The sequence below is a fragment of the Hippichthys cyanospilos genome, chromosome 3 (assembly GCF_059441005.1).
Source record: "Hippichthys cyanospilos isolate Australia breed blue-spotted pipefish chromosome 3, RoL_Hcya_1.0, whole genome shotgun sequence".
In the NCBI taxonomy this organism is placed as follows: domain Eukaryota; kingdom Metazoa; phylum Chordata; class Actinopteri; order Syngnathiformes; family Syngnathidae; genus Hippichthys; species Hippichthys cyanospilos.
Window position 1 is genome coordinate 13,773,201 of NC_142371.1, and position 19,948 is coordinate 13,793,148.

General features: G+C 42.9%; 1 protein-coding gene across 1 annotated transcript in view; it reads right to left on the reverse strand.

Annotated features, from left to right (window-relative positions):
* Positions 1-1,915: 1,915 nt before the first annotated feature.
* Positions 1,916-19,948, reverse strand: part of trak1a (trafficking protein, kinesin binding 1a) — a 68,470-nt gene continuing 50,437 nt past the window's right edge. The window contains exon 18 of the mRNA XM_088410225.1: positions 1,916-2,044. Within this exon, the coding sequence (XP_088266351.1) occupies positions 2,025-2,044 (20 nt within the window). The 3' untranslated portion in view covers positions 1,916-2,024. The remainder of the gene's footprint in view (positions 2,045-19,948) is intronic.

The window sequence follows — 19,948 nt, forward strand, 5'->3', positions numbered from 1 at the left end:
AGTACTTTGTATGATCTATTTTAAAACACTAACTTCATGAGGAGACAATTACAAACAATTCCGATGTTGTCAAATGAATGTGCCACCTATTATTTTTTGTTCTGTGGTGGTGACCAGTGATGGTTTTGGTAACTAGTCTATTGTGCTCCACTGCTATATGTCATATTTTGTTGACATCGGGGTAAAGTAAAATCAGGTTGTTAAAAAACCCTCCTCTGATTGGCTTAATGATCATTAGTCGAACTTGTAGGCATGTTTTGATGCCTCTTCAAAATAGATTGGTGACGGTGAGAGGGGGCAATAGTTTTTTTTTTTCTGTATGTATATGCAGGCATGTAAATGTGTGCATGCATGCATGCACGTATGCATATATGTATGCATACATGTATGCACACATGTATGTATGTATGTATGTATGTATGTATGTATGTATGTATGTATGTATGTATGTATGTATGTATGTATGTATCTATGTATGTATGTATGAATATGCATGCATGTAAATATGCATGCACTCATGCGTGCATGCTTGCACGTATGTATGTATGTATGTATGTATGTATGTATGTAGGTATGTATGTATGTATGTATGTATGTATGCATGCATGTATGTATGTATGTATGTATGTATGTATGTATGTATGTATGTATGTATGTATGTATGTATGATATATGCATTAATTAATTAATTAGCCAAGGCAAATTTATAAAACGTGTCATACCTCCAAGTTGTCATTTCAACAAATAAATATAACATGGAGAATGTACAGTGGTTCTTTCTCAAAGGACAGAAACTGTACTGTACTTTATCTACCCTCACAATCCCTTGTAAGTGATACACACATAAACACATACTTAATATGCTGTGGTTCACAAGAAGGTAAGTGATACACACATAAACACATACTTAATTTGCTTTGGTTCACAAGAAGGTAACGTCTATCCCATTGCTTATCTTGAGCTTCATTTTCCCCCTTACATACCGTCTTACAATTGCTGTTGATGAATTCAGCATTTGATGAATTACAACTGTGTTTTCCTATGCCTTTTTATGCATTCTCTAAGCATGTGTGTGTGTGTGTGTGTGTGGGGGGGGGGGGGGGGGGGTAATACAGCAATACTGTTAATAGGTGAAGGTAAAGGTAGGTAGGTAATAGGTTAATAGGTAAAGCCACAAGATCAGCCACTAATCTAGTTTAGTATTGTGATCTAGAATCATATCCTTTTCAAAAAAATACAGTAAATGTGACCGTTTTTGTGTATGTGCCTAGTACTCAGGTTTGTTAATTAGGCTAACAATATTTCTGTCATCTGCAACTGCTCTCATTCAACTATGCTGTCAATGGCACCTGTCTTATTGGCATCAACTTCGTTCCACCACTACTACTATTTTCATACATTTTCTTAACTGGTTATTGTAGGCTACTGTAAGACTCAATCACGGACATTATTTCAGTTCCCATAAATAAGAACACATCCTTTTTTCTATTGTCAGATACCCACTCCAAAAAAAATAAGAAAACATGAGTCCAAAGCGTATTTATTCAAGTTCCAAAAAAGGCAATTGCTTCAGCACCTTGGACTGAAGTCTGATATGAATCCAAGGAGCTCTCCTCTCTTTCCCTGTCCCCAGTAGCCTTTTGTGTCTTTAAACATTAAATTGCAGTGTCTGCAGGTGATGAGGCCACATGGGATCCTGTATGTTTCTCTGAAATCTGAAGAGAAATTTCACAAACACAAAAAAATAAAAGCAAGATGGAAAAAACGTGTTGAACATCTCCCTTAAACTAAAAAAACATTCATTTTCGTGTCGGTAATAATTGGTTCGCATGACAATAAGATATTGTTCCAGTCACAAGCTCTACTTGAGTAACACTGGATTTAAAACTCAGACTCTGTGATGAATAATTGACTTGTTATGAGTTTGCATATGTGAGACAACATATGCATACTTGCTGCTTTTGGCACAGATGCCGCAATAATATGTTGAACCTTGGATGATAGGCACTGGTGTCCGCCCATCTTTATATATGGTTGATGGAACCTGAGAACAAACAAAATGAGGAACATGTTATTTTTACACACAACTGAATTTAGTCAAAAATTCAATTATATGTGTGTTTTGGCTCAGGGGGTGTATCATTAGTTGCAAATTAAATCAAAGTGTTCCAGATAAAAGCAGAAATAGGAGGATAGCACGACTGCTCAGAATCTGCTGAGAAAGGCGCCAGCTTTCCTGAGACCCAAGTGAGGATAAGTGGTACAGAAAATGGATGTATGTATGTGCATTGCAGAGTATGCTAGATGCATCAGTTTCCTTCTATAAGTTAGTTGTTTTCCTTTTGCAGAGTGACTTCTATCTGTCAAAGTTATACGAAAGACCTTAACTTTAAAATTAGCTGTCCTCCCTGCTTCACTGTAAATTTGCACAATTCAAACTCATATCACCTTAACAACAACAAAATGCATTTGAACATTTTAATCCACCGTTTAAAATCATGTTATTCATGTTCTATTGTCACATTAAAATAATGTGAATGAGTAGCTACGCAAAAAGTGATTGCGACCACACCTGTTGTAATATATAACTCTACAATCCTATACTCATAGTTACACCGTGCTAGGAAATACAATCTCATAACATCCACTGAATTGTATTGCTAAATGACCCATATTTATTAATATGCCATTTAAAATTGTGCAACATTCCTGAAGTCCAAACAATTTTAACTTACAATGCGCTCCCGTTCCGCTGTTTTCGGAACCACATGCCCCCATCCTACATCCTGCAATTAGACCCCTCTCCATGACACAGATGTGCTTCCACCATATTGAGCAGGTTGCATTTATAGAAAACTTAGGTTGAGGAAATTATAAAGGAAGGAGGATTACATCGGAATCCTTCATGAAAATGGAGTCTGCTAAGAAACTCCAGCTTAGCCACAATGTGGATGGTCCAGAAGGACAATTATCCAAAAAAAAAACTGCCAGGGAAGAAATGGACAAGGACAATGATGTGAATGTATTTAAATGGTCAAGTCAGAGTCCTGACCTGAATCCGATCAAAAAATTGAGGTGAAACTTGAAGATGAGAAAGGTGGCTCGGAAAGCCACCAACTTGACCCATCTTGAGGCCTTTGCCTGTGAACAATGGGCCAATATTCTACAAGAGGAATGCAGAATGATGGTTGACATATAGAGGAATGCAGAATGATGGTTGACACATAGAGGAATGATCTGTGGGTAGTTTTAAAAGACAAAAGCTATGGTATTTGATTATTAATTAAGACATTTGACTAGGGTATGAATAATTTGGAACATACCGTTGTTTTGGTTTTCCATCAATAAAATACCTGTTAGATTTTGTGTTTCTTCAAATGTTTGTTGTTTTCATTCTTTTGCTTGTTTGTCACATATAACTCATGAAGAAACTCATAAAGGTTTTGTTACAAAAATGAAAAAAAAAAGTCTAGTTTATGAATCATTTTGAGGACAAGCCTAGTCATACTATGTATCCATAGGGCTGGTGCCACTGAACATGTGGATGTGTTGAAAGTAAACATATATTTATATTTGACAATGTTATGACCCCTTCAAAGTCAGTCCAAGTTGGGTGATAATAAGGCCAGGCTAGTGAAAAATCCGCGGACACCCAAGGGTTAGTCATCTCGTCATATTTTTACATGTCCAGTGCACAACAAAGTCAAAGTCAAAGTCAAGTTTATTGTCAATTTCTTCGCATGTGCTTAACATACAAAGGAATCGAAATAGCGTTTCTCACTATCCTCTGCGTTTTACATGTACAATAACAAAGTGCAGGTGCGCAAGATGAGACAAACCTAAAAAACTAGATACTTATCTATAGTAATGTAAAGTGCAATATGTTTGATCTACTTTGCCTAGTGTTGCTAAACTACTAAACAACTAACAACTAAAACTGAAAACTAAATACAAAAAAAACAGGTATGGCAAGAGTATCCCAAGACAAGACATAAGTAGCAGCGTATGACAGGACAATCCAACAGTACGAGACAAAGCAGGACAACTCTGGCTGTGGTTGTCCCAGTTGTGTGCATTGAGGTAGTTGTTATAGTTCTAAGTGTAATCGCTAGTGCAATAGAAGTATAATTATAAATTAAACATGGCAGCATCAAGTCTGTGCAAATTTTGCAAGTGCATGAGTAAAGTTTGAGTTTAGGTGGGGGGGCCAGCTAGGTGTTTCTTCTGGCTGGGGCTGAATGTGAGAGAGAGGAGTGGAGAGAGAGAGAGTTCAGCAGTTTCACGGATGGGAGGGGGGAGCGGGGGGGAGTTCAGCAGTCTCACGGCCTGGTGGATGAAGCTCTTCCTGAGTCGGGTGGTGCGGGAGCGGAGGCTCCTGTACCTCTTTCCGGAGGGCAGGAGGCTGAAGAGACTGTGTGCAGGGTGGCTTGTATCGGTGACAATCGTGACGGCTTTGCGGCCAAGGTGGGTGGTGTACAGGTCTTGCAGGGAGGGGAGCGGAGTACCAATAATCCTCTCAGCTGTCCTCACGATGCGTTGTAGAGCCTTCCTGTTGTAGTCGGTGCAGCTCCCGCCCCACACAGTGATGCAGCTGGTGAGGATGCTTTTGATGGTTCCTCTGTAGAATGTGGTCATGATGGGCGGCGCGGCACTTGCCCGCTTCAGTTTGCGCAAGAAGTAGAGACGCCGCTGTGCTTTCTTGGCCAGAGATGCAGTGTTGGTGGTCCAGGAGAGGTCATCGCTGATGTGCACCCCCAGGAACTTGGTGCTGCTCACCCTCTCCACTGCAGCACCATCGATGGTCAGTGGGGGGTGTTGGGTGCGGCCTCTCTGGAAGCTGACGACCATCTCTTTGGTCTTGCTGATGTTTAGCAGGAGGTTGTTGTCTTTACACCATCCGGTCAGAAGCTCCACTTCTCTCCTGTAGTGGGTCTCGTCGCCGTTGGAGATGAGACCCACCAGTGTTGTGTCGTCAGCAAACTTCACGAGGTGGTTGGAGCTGTGGGTTGCTGTGCAGTCGTGTGTTAGTAGGGTGAAGAGGAGGGGGCTGAGCACACAGCCTTGTGGGGCCCCCGTGCTCAGGGTGATCCTGCCTGAGATGTTGTTGCCAACTCGCACCGCCTGAGGCCTCTGGCTGAGGAAATCCAGCAGCCAGTTGCAGAGTGAGGTGCTGAGGCCCAGTTTGTCCAGTTTGCAGGTGAGCTGTTGGGGTATTATGGTGTTGAACGCTGAGCTGAAGTCTATGGACAGCATTCTGACATATGAGTCTTTCTTGTCCAGGTGGGTGAGTGCCGGGTGGAGGGCAGAGCAGATTGCGTCGTCTGTGGACCGCTTTGCCCTGTAGGCGAACTGATACGGGTCCAGGCTGGGGGGCAGGATGGATTTTATGTGTGACAGAACTAGTCGTTCAAAGCACTTCATGATGATGGGTGTCAGTGCCACCGGACGATAGTCGTTGAAGCAGGATGGGGAGGATTTCTTTGGCACAGGTATGATGGTGGCAGCTTTGAAGCCTGATGGCACAATGGCTTGCCTCAGGAAGGTGTTAAAGATGTCTGTAAAAACATCTTTCAGCTCCTCTGCACAGTCTTTCAGCACCCTGCCAGGGATGTTGTCTGGACCTGCTGCTTTCCGGGTGTTGATGGCGGAGAGTGTCCTCCTCATGCTGGCAGCAGACAGGCACAGAGGCTGGTCGTGCGAAGGTGGTGGTGTTTTCTGTGGGAAGGTGATGTTCTGTTCCTCAAAGCGTGCAAAGAAACTGTTTAGGTTGTTGAGCAGAGTGATGTCGCTCTCACAGCTTTGTGGTGTAGGTTTGTAGTCTGTGATAGCCTGAATGCCCTGCCATAGGCTGTGTGCATTCTTGCTGTCCTTGAAGTGAGAAGTTATCTTGTTTGTGTATTCTTGTTTGGCTTTCCTGATGCCACGGGACAGGTTGGCTCCTGCTGTTCTCAGGGCTGATTTCTCCCCAGCTTTGAAGGCCTTGTCTCTGGCCCTCAACAGCCTGTGGACATCTCCTGTTAGCCATGGCTTCTGGTTGGCCCGTGTGGTGATCCTCTTGATGTGGGTCACGTCGTCCATGCATTTGGTGATGTAGGAGGTCACCGTGTCTGTGTACTCCTCAATATCTGTGATGCCGTTGTAGCTGGCTGCTTCCTTAAAAATTTCCCAGTCTGTTGACTCAAAGCAGTCCTGTAGGGCTGAGGTCGCCTCCTGTGGCCACACCCTTACTTCTTTCAATGCAGGTTTGATGGCTTTCACTCTTGGTCTGTATGCCGGCATTAGCATAATAGTGAGGTGGTCAGAGGCGCCGATGTGGGGGAGGGGGGTGGCTTTGTACGCTCCTTTGTGCTGAGTGTAAACACAGTCCAAAATGTTATGTCCTCTAGTTGCAAAGTGGATTTGTTGATGAAACATCGGGAGAACAGTTTTGAGATCAGCATGGTTGAAATCCCCCGCGAGGATGATGAAGCCGTCTGGTTGCGCTGTTTGTTGTTCACTGATGGCCTGGTACAGTTCGTTCAGCGCCGCACTTCTGTTGCTGTTGTTAGTTGGGGGGATATAAGTAGCGACCAGCAGTATTGAACTTATCTCCCTTGGCAAGTAGAAGGGGCGACACTTCACGATCATGAATTCCGTCAGAGGTGAGCAGTGTTTGTATACTACAGTGGCATCCCGGCACCACGCTTCGCGGATGTAAACACACACGCCGCCACCGTGCGACTTCCATCCCTCTGCGAGAGCCCTGTCGGATCTGTAGCATGTTAGCTGCTCTAGATGTATAGTGGAGTCCGGAATGTTACTATTTAGCCAGGTTGCCGTGAAAACTAATACACAACAGTCACTCATTTTTCGGTTTGCTGATCTCAGAAGTCGGATATCGTCCATTTTGTTGTCCAGTGAACGAACGTTCGCCAAAAGGATAGATTGTATGGCCGGGCGAGTTGGGTTAGCCTCTAGCCTAGCTCGAATACCTCCGCGCTTGCCCCGCTTCCTCGTCCTGGCGCACCGCTTCCGGCGCCTCCTTTCCGGGGGAGGGGCAGCAGGCGAGTCCGGTGAATTAGCAGGCCGGCGTAGCAGTCCCAATTCCCTTAGCGAGTTCTCCAGTTCCGCGTTTAAAAGTTGGCAAATGTTGCTTCTCCGGATTTGTAGGAAGACCCGTCGACTGTACACGTATTTTGGCGTAAACTGACCGGAAAAACTTTCAGACAAACACTTGTTTGATGAACAAGACAACGCATTGTCGGGAGAGCGAGTGGCCGCTGCGTCTACACGCGCCGACATCTTGTGACGATGATGTACATCTAGTTTCCATGATGGATGGATGGATGGATGGATGGACGGATGGATGGATGGATGGATGGATGGATGGATGGATGGATGGATGGATGGATGGATGGGCAGACGGACGGACGGACGGGCGGGCGGACGGGCGGACGGACGGGCAGACAGGCGGATGGATGGATGGATGGATGAATAGGCAACTCCGTGTGCTTTCCACTCCGCTGCCTCCCATGATCTAAATCAAAATAAAGGACAATCCATAGGGAATCATGACAATAACCAGAGAGGTCAATATGTCAACGTGAGAAGAGCCAAAAGAATAAGCCACGTCCCTGTAGGATTCAAAATGAGAATAAGTGTTGCAATCAGCCACAACGGAATGAGAGTTGCTTGCTCAGCCAAGTATGAGTACAGAGGAGTAAATGTTGGTTTTCATTGCAGGGTGACAGGAGCAACATTAACTAATATTACAGTAACTGAATTGGTACACTATATCTTTGATTATAATTGCATGTCTGGCCACAATTGAATTCAAGTCCAGTTATATTAAATTTGGGGATTTGATGAGTAAGCTTTGTTTTATGCGGGGAAGATGTGAAGCATGGCCTCACTTAATTTTGTGTTGATAACACAACACAAAAAGACCATGAAACACACACGCACACACACAGACGTGTGTGTACTTTTGTGCACGCTGTAGTTGCTAGGTGTAATTCACTCATAAAACATTTATTTTTATGTGATGCCCTGGTAAAATCAAACGTCATAAAAAAATGATTAAACTTATATGTGAATATTCAGCATTTTTGGGTATAGGCTATTTTATTTCATCTGGCACATTCTGCTCATTATTGGGAATGGATAAACTGAGTGGCTTGTGGCAAATGGAGCCTAATTAAACATTGCTAACTGTTTTAATAACAATGTGTCCTAAAAAAATAAAATAATTAAATAACATGAGATACTAGACTGATTGCAGTAATACTGTGAAGCCTGACCACCACACCACCACACCATCTAACTGTGTAATAGATTCTATCCACCAACCTTTGGGCCATCGTAACATTTGTTTCTATGACATTGTCCCTACCTCTGTAATGGCAACTAGGCATTGTGCCGGTTAAGGCGTACCGGCGCACATGTGGTTGCTCCCATCTGACACATCGGTAATTGGGTCACAGAAAGTAGACTGCTTGTCAGAAAAATGGGCGCATCCTAAATTTTGTTCCAATGTAAGACTAATTAGACATGTTTGTGAATTTGGTCAATTTTATTGAATCTATCAATTAAATTAAACAAAAACAATCTGTAAAATTCAGTTAATTGAACTCAGAAATATTTGAATGACGGGCACAGTGCTACTATGGGATGGGATGGGGTAGGGTGGGGTGGTGGGACACAGATGTGATTGCAAGGGGATTTTCAAAGCATGCACTCGTCAGATACTCAGTCATCAGCCACAAAGGAATACACCAGGTATTGGTAGTTTGTGCTCTGTGGACAGGAGTGAAATCCTGCTGTAAAATATAATTGCATAGCTTTGAAAATGCTCGTCGGCAGTGGGAAGGACAACGTGCTTTAAAATTTCCTGGGAGACCGGTGCAGTGACTGTGGACTCAATCAGACGATAGACCCACATGTTATTTTATGTGGTTCACTGAATCAAATGAATTGAAGGCAGGGGTGTGGTGGCCATCAGGAATTTCAGGAAAATTTAACAACAGACTCTTAAAACAGGGCTAGGGAACTTCAGGTCCTTGAGAGCCGTATCTTGGCTGTTTTCAATGTGTCACTCTCAAGGAACCAAAGTTCTCCACGCATTATTTAAAGGCATACCAACCTAATTAAGCATTTTTCAGCCGTTAAAAGTTCATATTTTATCCATACTTAATTTGATTGAATTTGTTGTAATGTACAATTACACCTTGAATTTGATTGAATTTGTTGTAATGGAGCTACAAGTACACCTTGTATTGGTTGCCAGCCAATCGCAATAAACCAAAAATGATTTAAAGACCTATATACATGTGTTTTTAATTGCAAAACAACTGAAAAAATGTTGTAAAAATGTGTACGCCATTTTATCAGTGGGATTTGGGTCCGTGTTCAGAATTAACCACGAGCAGACAAGCTCATGATAAGATCACTCAACATATGTCTTTCCCTATTTACCATTTAAAATGCCATTAAAATAACTCCATGGCAGACCAGTGGGATAGAGGTTAGCATGTACGTCTCACAGTCCCAAGTTCAGTTCGAGCCCGCTCTCGCCTCCCTGTGTGGAGTTTGCATGTTCTCGAGATTATACAAAAATGTTTCCTCAATTTAAGAAACTGTTCATACCACTTGAGGAGAAAGAAGTATTTCAACTGAGCCGACTAAAAGCAATGAGCAAAAGCCCATTGTTTCACATGATCTATCGATCAAACCTTTCTAATGCATATCTCACAGCCTGCCTGTCCAGCTAGCTCATTCTCACTCACCAACCTTTTTGACCACATTCCATTCCATCAACCCAACATCAACAGGTGCAACCAATCACCCAACAGGCATATATACTTGCCTCTTCCCGCCAGATCATCTTGCCCACTCTGCCAATTCTTTTAGCAGTTACTCCTGCCTTGCCTGCTCGTGATTCAACTCTGCCTGTACCTGACCATCTGCGTGCCTGCTGTTTTGTAGTGTTGGTATGATGAACCATCAAAACTCTCAGCCAACTGTGCTGAAACGTGGACCAATACACAGCGACATCTGGTGAATGTAAAATTCAAACAGGACACTGTTTAAATAAGGAAAGTATGACTATTTTACACATGAAGTCGCATATATATTTTGCTTGGATATTTAAGTGAATAATTTTGCTCATTTTTTTTTCTTTCCAACAGATACAGAAAACACAAATAACAAAAAAAAAAACTTTTAATACAGAATCCTTGCATCAATTAAAACAAAACAAAACAAAACATTTATTTGTTAATTTTGTCTTTGTCTATTTTGAATGTGACCCTCGAAGGACTTATATCACTGTCAAAAACGTGCCAAATCCCCCAGCTGGTTGATTAATCAGTCACATGTGCTCTTCTTCCAAAAACAGAGCTTCTGACCGCGCCAACCACGGCTAACTCACTGTTTAGGTGAAACAGACAGATGCTGAGGACACTGAACACTCCAATGGAAAAAAAAAACGAGCTTGACTGTCAAACTGGCAAACTGTCAGAGCCATATTAGGCTTTGATCAATATAAATATTAAATTGGGGTTATGGTTAATCATTTCTATGTTAAGCTTGTGTTTTCTTTTACAATGTAACTGCAGGGAGTGCCAATATTTGGGTTCATCTTCAATATAATCACATTCAAACAAATTACAGCATAGTAAATTATTTTTACAGTATGGAGGGTGCCAAATCAAATCTTGCCTTGGGCCCCACATTGGCTCAGGCCGGCACTGTAGCCAATTAAATGTTTTGGTTATGAATTAGGCTTGTCCTATCATGGATCACCACAAGTAGACACTCGTACCATTTGTTTGAAACGGTCTTTACGCTGGATGACCTGGTGTTTGGGGCACTGGCCAGCAACTGAACTACAGTAGTGGGGTCCAAGTAAAAGGCAGCACAACATCAATGCTGCTTGTCTAGGTAAAAATGTATTTTACCCCAAATAAACACAATTACTTCATGGGATTTAACCCCCCAAATGGTACAGACAGTCTTGTAGTCGTATCTCGTCGTCCATAGTAAGTTCCTGTATGAGTTCCTGAGAAGCGCAAAAGAATCCAATCATGTCACGGCTCTGAGATGGCGGACCCAAAAGCACACACAGGTAAGTGAAGGTAAGGACAGCATGTTTATTTTCTGAATGGTACTTGCAGGGGCGAAGACAAATGAGGACGGACCACGGTGGCGGGGCTCTCTGGGTCGTAGAAGAGGGGACGCGGTAGCCGAACGGATCAGAGAGGAGGCGGATAGGACGGGATTTCGAGCAGGGGGCTTCTTTCGGCAGGACGGATAATCTGGTAGGAAGTATTGCTGGAAGGCTCTGCTGGACGCATGGAGACGATCTGGCAGATTGTGAAGGGAAAAGGCCGGGCTTAATACTGGGTGGTGGATCGGTGACAACCGATGCTGTTCAGGGCTGATTGGCAGGAGGGGTGAGCCGGTGAGATGTGTTGGGCAGTGATTGGCAGGAGGGATGAGCCGGTGCGATGTGTTGGGCAATGAGTTGCTGGACCGATGGCTTTGTGACAGATCGCTTTGTGACAAATCAGCAATATTACCGAGCAGTAGAATCTCATGTTGCATTTATTTCAAATGGGGATTTTGTGAATTCAAGTTTTATTTTATTTTCTTTTCTTTCCTTTTTATGCTAAGTAATTTTCCTAATATGAAAAAAAAAAACTGTACAGAAGCGACCGTGTCTCAAGGTTTCACTATTTTTATAAATTATAACAAGTTCCTTTTGATTTTTGCCATATTTTATTCACCAACACAAGCGATGTCACTGATCAGTTTGATTTACAGTTGAAGAGCAAAAATGGCAGAAAAAGAAGAGTACAAAGTGGTGCGCAATAGTCATAATATTCCTGCCACATCAGTGACATGCGAAAGACTATTCTCAATTGCTGGGTACTGTACATATTAACACAGTGAAGGGCATGCTTGAGAAAAAAAAGTGGACGTTTTTTTTTTTTTTTTAAAGAATGTTTAACGTGTACGAATAGTTGTCATTGGTGTATGGATTCTGAAAAAGAATATGTCTGTTCTAATCATTTCCTTTTGTTTCTTTCAGTCATTGTTACTATATATGCCATTTTAAAAACATGGCCCAATATATTGCAATACGCCTTTGCTATTAAGACACAATACCCAGCACTAATTGGCAAGACAGTAGCAACAACAACTGCTGATATGTTGGTTTGGTGAGAAATAGAGGAAAATAGGAAAAATAAAAAAATAATTCTTCTGTGCCTTTTTCTTTTTAAATAAATGGTGCGGTTCTGATAAAATTGCACTCACTGGCTTGCTGATCTTTGTTCATATAAAAGTTGATACTCTGTGTGTATGCACTGACTGTTAAGATGGACAATGAGAGAGGAAGAAAACCAATGTAAGACCAAAAGGTGTATAATAAATCCGCTCTGACACTTGTCAAGAGTCACTTCCCTGTAATAACCAAAAAAAAAAAAAACGAACGAAGTACACACACGCATGCACGCACTCATGGTTTCTCTTGATAGTTTGCTGGTACGATATCCGTAGGCAATATTGATTCCAATATTTGCAGTATTATTTAAAGGAGCTAAAAAAGGATCAGTGTGCCTTTGCTGGCACAGTACAAGTACAATTCATTTAGTCACTGTGCTTCTTTTTTGGACAGCTGTTTTTATTTGCAATGGTTGTTCTAAAACCTCTTGAGCAGGCTGTTGTCATGCTAAGCTGCTTTATTATTCAACATTTTTACTTTTTTTACGTATTACTACTATGTAAGGCAATTGCATGACCTGTATTCATCTAATTTGACAAATAGTTTTATTAAATAGTATCATGGATGATATTGCCCACGTTTTCAGCCAAAAAAATGTTTCTCGACCTGCTACAATACACAACTGCAATAAACAAATGCTGAATCTCTCCTCACTTGGGCTCCTTGAAATCCACAAGTTGTTCCATGTGATTGTTTCACTTCCATTTGTCTTTTACCACCTGACAGCTTCCATGATGTATTATGATTTGCCATTGCGCAGCTGACTATGTAATCTCCTCGGAGAAATCGTTAGGCATGCTGCCAAGTGAGCAGTGATTTGTCTCAATACCATTGTGGCCTGACAGTAAGGCATTCCAAGTGGAATTTGCAACTTTTTCACATAAACAAAAGAGTGGTGTCCAAAGCTGTTAAAAAAATGAAGCTGTCCTTTTTGTAATTTCTGTTGGAGTATTTCAAATGAATTTTAAAATCTCTATTTGACAGCTTTAAAAAAAAAAAAAAAAAAAAAAGATTATATGGATATTTGCGCAGGGGAAATTATCAGTTGCTTTTGTCATTTTTGTGAAAAGCTAATGACCAAGTCTGTTTGAACCCTGTCATCCCCCCCCCAAAAAAAATAAAAATAAAATCATGGCATAAACTGTATCCCTTGTTTATAAGTCTAGGATTTCCACCAAATGAACACCACTGGGACTGTATATCCCGTAGACACTTGTACAAAAAACATACAAGAGAGGTTAAAGGGATCCCCAAATGTCTACAATACATAGAAATCCGTGTAATCTATAATAAGACACATATATAGCTCATATCAATACTTTTGTGCAGTACTAGAGTACTAGGTACTAGGTTAACTCACAATGCAACCTACCTTGGTGACAGTGGGCCCAGCACTGACTTGCTGTGTATGGAAAAGTTGCTAAGTAACATCTAGAATGTGTAGATAAGTGTGTAATGAAGCGCTGGGATGCCATTTCATCTTATTGCTCCAATACCCACTGCCATTTTTTTAAAAGCGCAGGGACGAATTGTCCCAACAGGAGTGCAAGGATTAATGACAACATTCACTTGTCAGGTAATGAACTGACCCCCTGGCCAGTTCACAGATGCAAACAAGTAGCATCTCAACTCATGAAGGCTGTCAAATGTCCAAAGATGCAAGTTATCATGACTTACCCTACAGTCAAAACAATTTTGGCATATGGAGCCTCACTTTGAGTTAAAGATGTTCTTTCACCGTGATTGCATAGATCACAGGTGTCGAACTCCAGTCCTCGAGGGCCGGTATCCTACATGTTTTCAAATCTTTTCCCTCAAAAACACCTGATTCAAATGATTGGGATCATTTTAAAGCTCTTGCAGAGCCTGCTAATGAGCTAATCATTTGAATCAGGTGTGTTGGGGAAAGAAAACCGGAAAACATGCAGGATGCTGGCCCTCGAGGACTGGAGTTCGACACCTATGGCCATAGATATTTGGTATGTTTACCCTCTGGGAATTAAATGGATTAGAATCAGTAAATATTACATTTATTGTAACTGGATAGTGTCACGGTCTGTTGGATTGTGGGTGGTGGGTTTATTTTGAGGGTTTCTGTTCTTCCGGTTGCGTTGTTCCTGTTTCTGTTTCCAAGACATTCTGTGTTAGCTTTGATTAGGTCCACCTGTCTGAGTCTACCCGCCTCTCGTGTTTCCACCAATCCGCTTGCCCTGCTCATTGTTTCCTCCTCACCTGTTGCGCGTCAGTCATTAGTTTGTGTTTGTGTATTTAAGCCGAGAGTTTATTACAGCCCGTGTCGGATCATTGTCATATAGCTCACGTCTCTTCCCCATGTGACTCTGCCTGCTTGTGATTTTTGCTATCCGGTTTTTCTGCTTTTGTTCCTCCCTGCCCTTCAAATAATATATATGGACTACACGCATTCCCCGCTTCGAAGATTTCCTGGATTTGGGTCCTCCACCACCTCTAACATGCCCTCTATCTCCCTGCCCCGCCCGACCGTGACTGAATGATCTGACCAAACCAGGATCCAGCGGGAAGCTCGCGGCAGCGGACATGACGCCGTTGCCTCGCCCACATATGCACTCAGCCCGCCGGCCAGCCCCGTTCCCCCCGTGTAAGACCTTTTGTTTTTTCCTCCTTATTCTTTCCATCCAAGCCCATGACTGTCCCTGCTCTGGGCCCCTCCCCGGCGACTGTTTCTCCTGCGTTTCCCTCGTGCCCCTCTGCCTCTGAGCTCCCGTACGACACCATTCTGCCTCTGCATGTTTTTCACGATTCCGACTTTTCAGATATAGATAGTTCAACTTCCGTCCGTCCACCTGAGCACTCCGTCTCTCTTATTCACCCCCCTCACTACATTTTGGATTCCGATTTTTCAGATTTTGTTTATCCGCGTCCCTTTCCTGCTGACACTTAATTTAGATTATGATATTCCGTTTTCTAGCTCTTGCACTTATGACTATGATTTCCATTCAGATTTCGATTATCCCTCTTGCCAGTCTGTGTCCACTTCCTCCTCGTACGATTCTGATTCTGAGCCCCCCATTAGCAGTGACCTTTTCGTGGGCACCCGGTTGGCATTTCATGGCTGCCGGTGGGGTGGCCCGCGAAAAGGCCACCGCCCAAATTTTTGTCAAAACCCACCTGTACAGTCTCCCTTCAATTCTGGTCTGCTCCCTTCTGGGTCAGTGTCCTCCTCTTGCCGCGCCTGGTCTTCTTGCACCCTGTCCTAAGTTCCTGTCGCATCCGTCTCTGCTGTCTCTGTTCCTCAAGTCTCCCGCCGGCGGGCTGATGCGGCGAGTACACCTGTCCCAAGGCAGCTGTCCGCCCCTGACCCTGCTAGTCAGCGCCCGACCTCTGTGAACCCTGCGAGTTGGCGCCAGACCTCTGTGAACCCTGTGAGTCACCCGTCTGCCCCAGTCTTCCCAGCCAGTCGCCCGTCTGCCTCAGTCTTCCCAGCCAGTCGCCTTTCTGCCCCAGTCTTCCTAGCCAGTTGTTAGTCTGCCTCAGTCCCACCAGCCATGGCGCAGCCGCCAGACATCGTGCTGCAGCAGTTTACCAAAACTCCAGTCAGCCACCAATGGTCGCCTCTGTCGCTGGTCAGTCTCATGCTCTCATTACTATCTGTGGATTGCTCCCATTGGCCATTTCCTGAGGGCGTCAGCCGACGCCTCCGTCTCTGCCTGGCGACGTCCTGCCGACTCCTCTGCTAGACGGCCTCCTGCCGACGCCTCTGCCAGAAGGCGTCCTGACGAGGCCTCTGCCTCTGCCTGACGACGCCTCCTGGCGCCCATGTCGCCCGCCTGATTCTCCCTGCCGGGCGCATCTTGTCTGGTGCCTGGGTCGCCCGCCTGACTCGCCCCGCCGGTTTCATCTCTTCTGGTGCCCGGGTTGCCCTCCTGACTCCCTAGGGTGCATTCCATTTAGTGCCAGTGACACCTTTTGGACTGTGCTTGGTTTTTTACAAATTGGTGTATTTTGAGAGGGAAGAAAGAGAGAGAGAGAGAGAGAGAGAGAGAGAGAGCGAGAGAGACAGAGAGAGACAGAGACATATTTTCCTTCTTGACAAGTGTATTATTAATGAGGCTCATCTATCGCCACACATGCACATTACACGTTACCTGCAATTTCCACTGCATATTATCATAATGGTTTCCTGCGAGGATGGTAAAGTTCATTAGTAATAAACCCAGGCTCATAAATCACAAGTGAACTTTTATTTATGATAACAACTCAACAAATAGTCTTACAACATGTTTCTATTTGTAAAACAGAAAATATATGAGCTGAAAATAAATGGGGCAGAAGAAACATTGTATTATTTTATGTGGCTATGACATCTGCTGTTATTGACTGATGATTTCATACGTGATCAAGCACACATGTATTCAACAACAAATGGACTGGAAATAATTTGAGTGCCGCTCTGGATATGTTGCAGTGATATTTACTGTCTCTTAAGTCAGATATACCCACACTTTTATGTTCAAATCTACACAAGACATATATGAAATGTTAATATATGGAAGCAAATACTGTATTTCAGACTTGAACCAAAAATGTCATAATGTTATGACACCTGTACACCCACTTGAGTAATCAAGCCAGACCCATAGCCAGACCTCACTCTTAAGGAAAGCCCAATTATTCAAGTCAATTATTACCTCATTCACTGTTGGCCCAGTTTATATGTCATTTGACAAATATGCTATCTATGTTATATATGTGTTATAATTGCATTAAGGTTACCCCGTTTGTAATGCAATCACTTAATACAGGGGTTTCTTCCTCCTCCTAAGAGCCTGAGTGTTTTCTGGTTGAGATCGGCGCGTGTCTCAAACAGACATGGACATTGGGGCAGAAGTACATTACATTCCTGCCCTCATGGGTTGATAGTCAGGCCGGGAGCTGATCACGTGTCATATAGAAGTGCCAATCTCCCTCCTGAAATCACGTTTGAGTGCCCTGCAAGACGCACGATTGTCCCCCAGCGCGACCATCGACCAATGAAGGCAGGGGTTGTAATCTATTCCCGCCCCAACTTCCGCTTGTTATGTAGACGAAAGCAAACAGCTTGATTTAAAAAAACACCCAGGCTCTTGGGAGGAGGAAAGCGGCTTCACCGTGCTGTTGGAAATCTCTTACCTAGATTTATTTTGTAATAAATTTGGGAGTTAAAGTATAAACGGCGACTGTTAGTCATGTTTTTTACAGCGTTCACTTTAATTGGACTTTGCCGCCGTGTATATATACATACACACACACACAGTAGACCCCCAGGTTACAGCGTCCCTGACTTACGTTTTTGTTTCATGTTGCGATGTGGAATACAGTGGTCCCTCGCTATATCGTCGTTTGCCTAACCCTAACCCTTTGATGTCAGCGGCAAAGTCCAATACATATATATATATATATATATATATATATATATATATATATATATACAAAAGCAGTTAAGAAAATGGAGAAGTGGATGGATAGATGGATGGATGGACAGAAGGATGGCTGGATGGATGGATCTTTCAAAGTACCACAGCAACCAGTAGCATCGGTTAAAGATATTGACATCAAACTTTCAGGAAGTGTTGAAAGACCATTGGAAGGGAAATTCCAATATATGTGCCAAAAGGATCATCATGTGTGAAAAAATTAAAATGAGTTATTCATAGCGGCTCAGTGGAGCAGTGGTTAGCACGTCCTCCCCACCAATTCTAAATTAATATAGAGGCCTTGATGAAGGTATATATGGAGAAATCACCATTTTTTTTTTTTTTTGTCCACAAGATCTATCGGTGTCATTGAAGTGAAACTTTATCCACCGACTTGCAAACTTTTTTGTCAGTGTAGGTCACATATGTTAACATCTCTAATTATTCTCATGTTCCATCCATCTTCTAGAGCCGCTTTTCCTCACAAGGCTCACAAGCTTGCTGGTGCCTATCCTAGCTGGCTTCGGGCAGTAGGCGAGGGACACCCTGAACTGGATGACAGCCAAATGCAGGGCACACAGAGACAAACAACCATTCAGGCACCCAATCACACCTAAGGACAATCTAGTGTGTCCAATAAACTTGTCATGCATGTTTTTGGAGTGTGGGAGGCAGTAGGAGTTCCCACAGAGAACCCACGTGGGCTCAGGGAGAACATGCAAATTCCACGCAGGACGGCCGGACCGAAATGGATTTGAACTCGGGTCCCATTAACTGTGAGGTGGACATGCTATTCACTGCATCACCAAGCCACCCTTTTCTCACTTTAAACTGAAAATATGCACCCAATATTTTGGATTTCATAGGCAAAATGTGTTTTGCACTCACTGCTGAAGTTTATGTTTCTTAATGAAACAAACCCTTCGTCCATAAAATCCAAAATGACAATGCAATTGTTTTGATATTTTCAGCGTTGGATGTGTGCATAAATAGAGATGTCTAGATCTGTGTTGTGGTGATGAGTGATAAATAAGATGAATAAGTAAGACTTTCTCCAGGTGTAAGTTAATGTAGTGACCTCAGCGCTTATTATTTTTTCAAATGTGTCTTCTACTTCTTTCAGCTTTTCCCTTGAGGAGTTACCATGGCGAATCAATTACCCCCATCTAAGCCTGTCTCCTGCGTCCTCTTCTCTCACTCCAACTACCTTCATGTTTTCTTTTACTACATCTATAAACCTCCTCTTTGATCTTCCTCCAGGCCTCCTGCTTAACATTCAAAATTCAGTATCCATCTCTCTGCAGTATCTACTGTATTCATTATCTCTGAATCGATCTTTATGTCAAAATCATCTCAATCTTGCCTCCCTGGCTTTATTCTTTTTTGTCTCTTCCTATGAACACATCCTCTTCCCTGAACAGTAGCAGAATTTCCACCCGCACCTTGTAGGGTGAACAGTGCCAATGGCGGTTGCTGTTAACCTGGTCCTTGACCAATCATGTATGGAAGTCATAGGTTTGATTTGTTAAAAGTTTTATGTCAGATGCCTTTTTTTGAAACAACCCTCTGTATTTATTCAGGCTTGGGACCGGCTACATTTTATATACAAATGTGTACATAGCCTATTCTTCGAACGGCACTACACATTGTCATACAAAAAACTCCACTGATTCACTTCGAGAAATGTAGAAATGTGACTGCTGTAGGCCATCATTAACATATTTGTTACGTATGGGCCAACTAAAATTATTTTCAGTAGTGCTAGTAATGGAAAGTGAGAGTTTCTGTCACTGTGATTCCATGCACATTGAACCTTCCATTTATCATGGGCATTACGTTCCAGAAATAACCCACAGTCGGCAAAATCCATGAAGTAGTCTGTTTTTTTTTTTCTACAAATATTAATATAGTAGCAGAATTTTGTTTTTAATCTATGCTAGCCGTGAATTAACTCACGGGGAACTGCGACCAGATGACAGGGGAAAAGGAGAGACGATGGGGTAAACATAACAGCAACACAAATGGGAAATGAAGAAAAGACATCAGCAAGGTAAGATATGCAATGGTGTGTGAAATACTACAAGAAGACAGGGCCTTAGATACAAGTAGACTAAGTAGGGAAAACACACAACAGTTGGATGGGAACAAGAGGCAGAGGAACCGGATTGGCTAACACACGAGGATAACGGGCGGAACAAAATATACTAACGAGACCGACATAGGAAGACATAATATGAACCCAACCGAAATG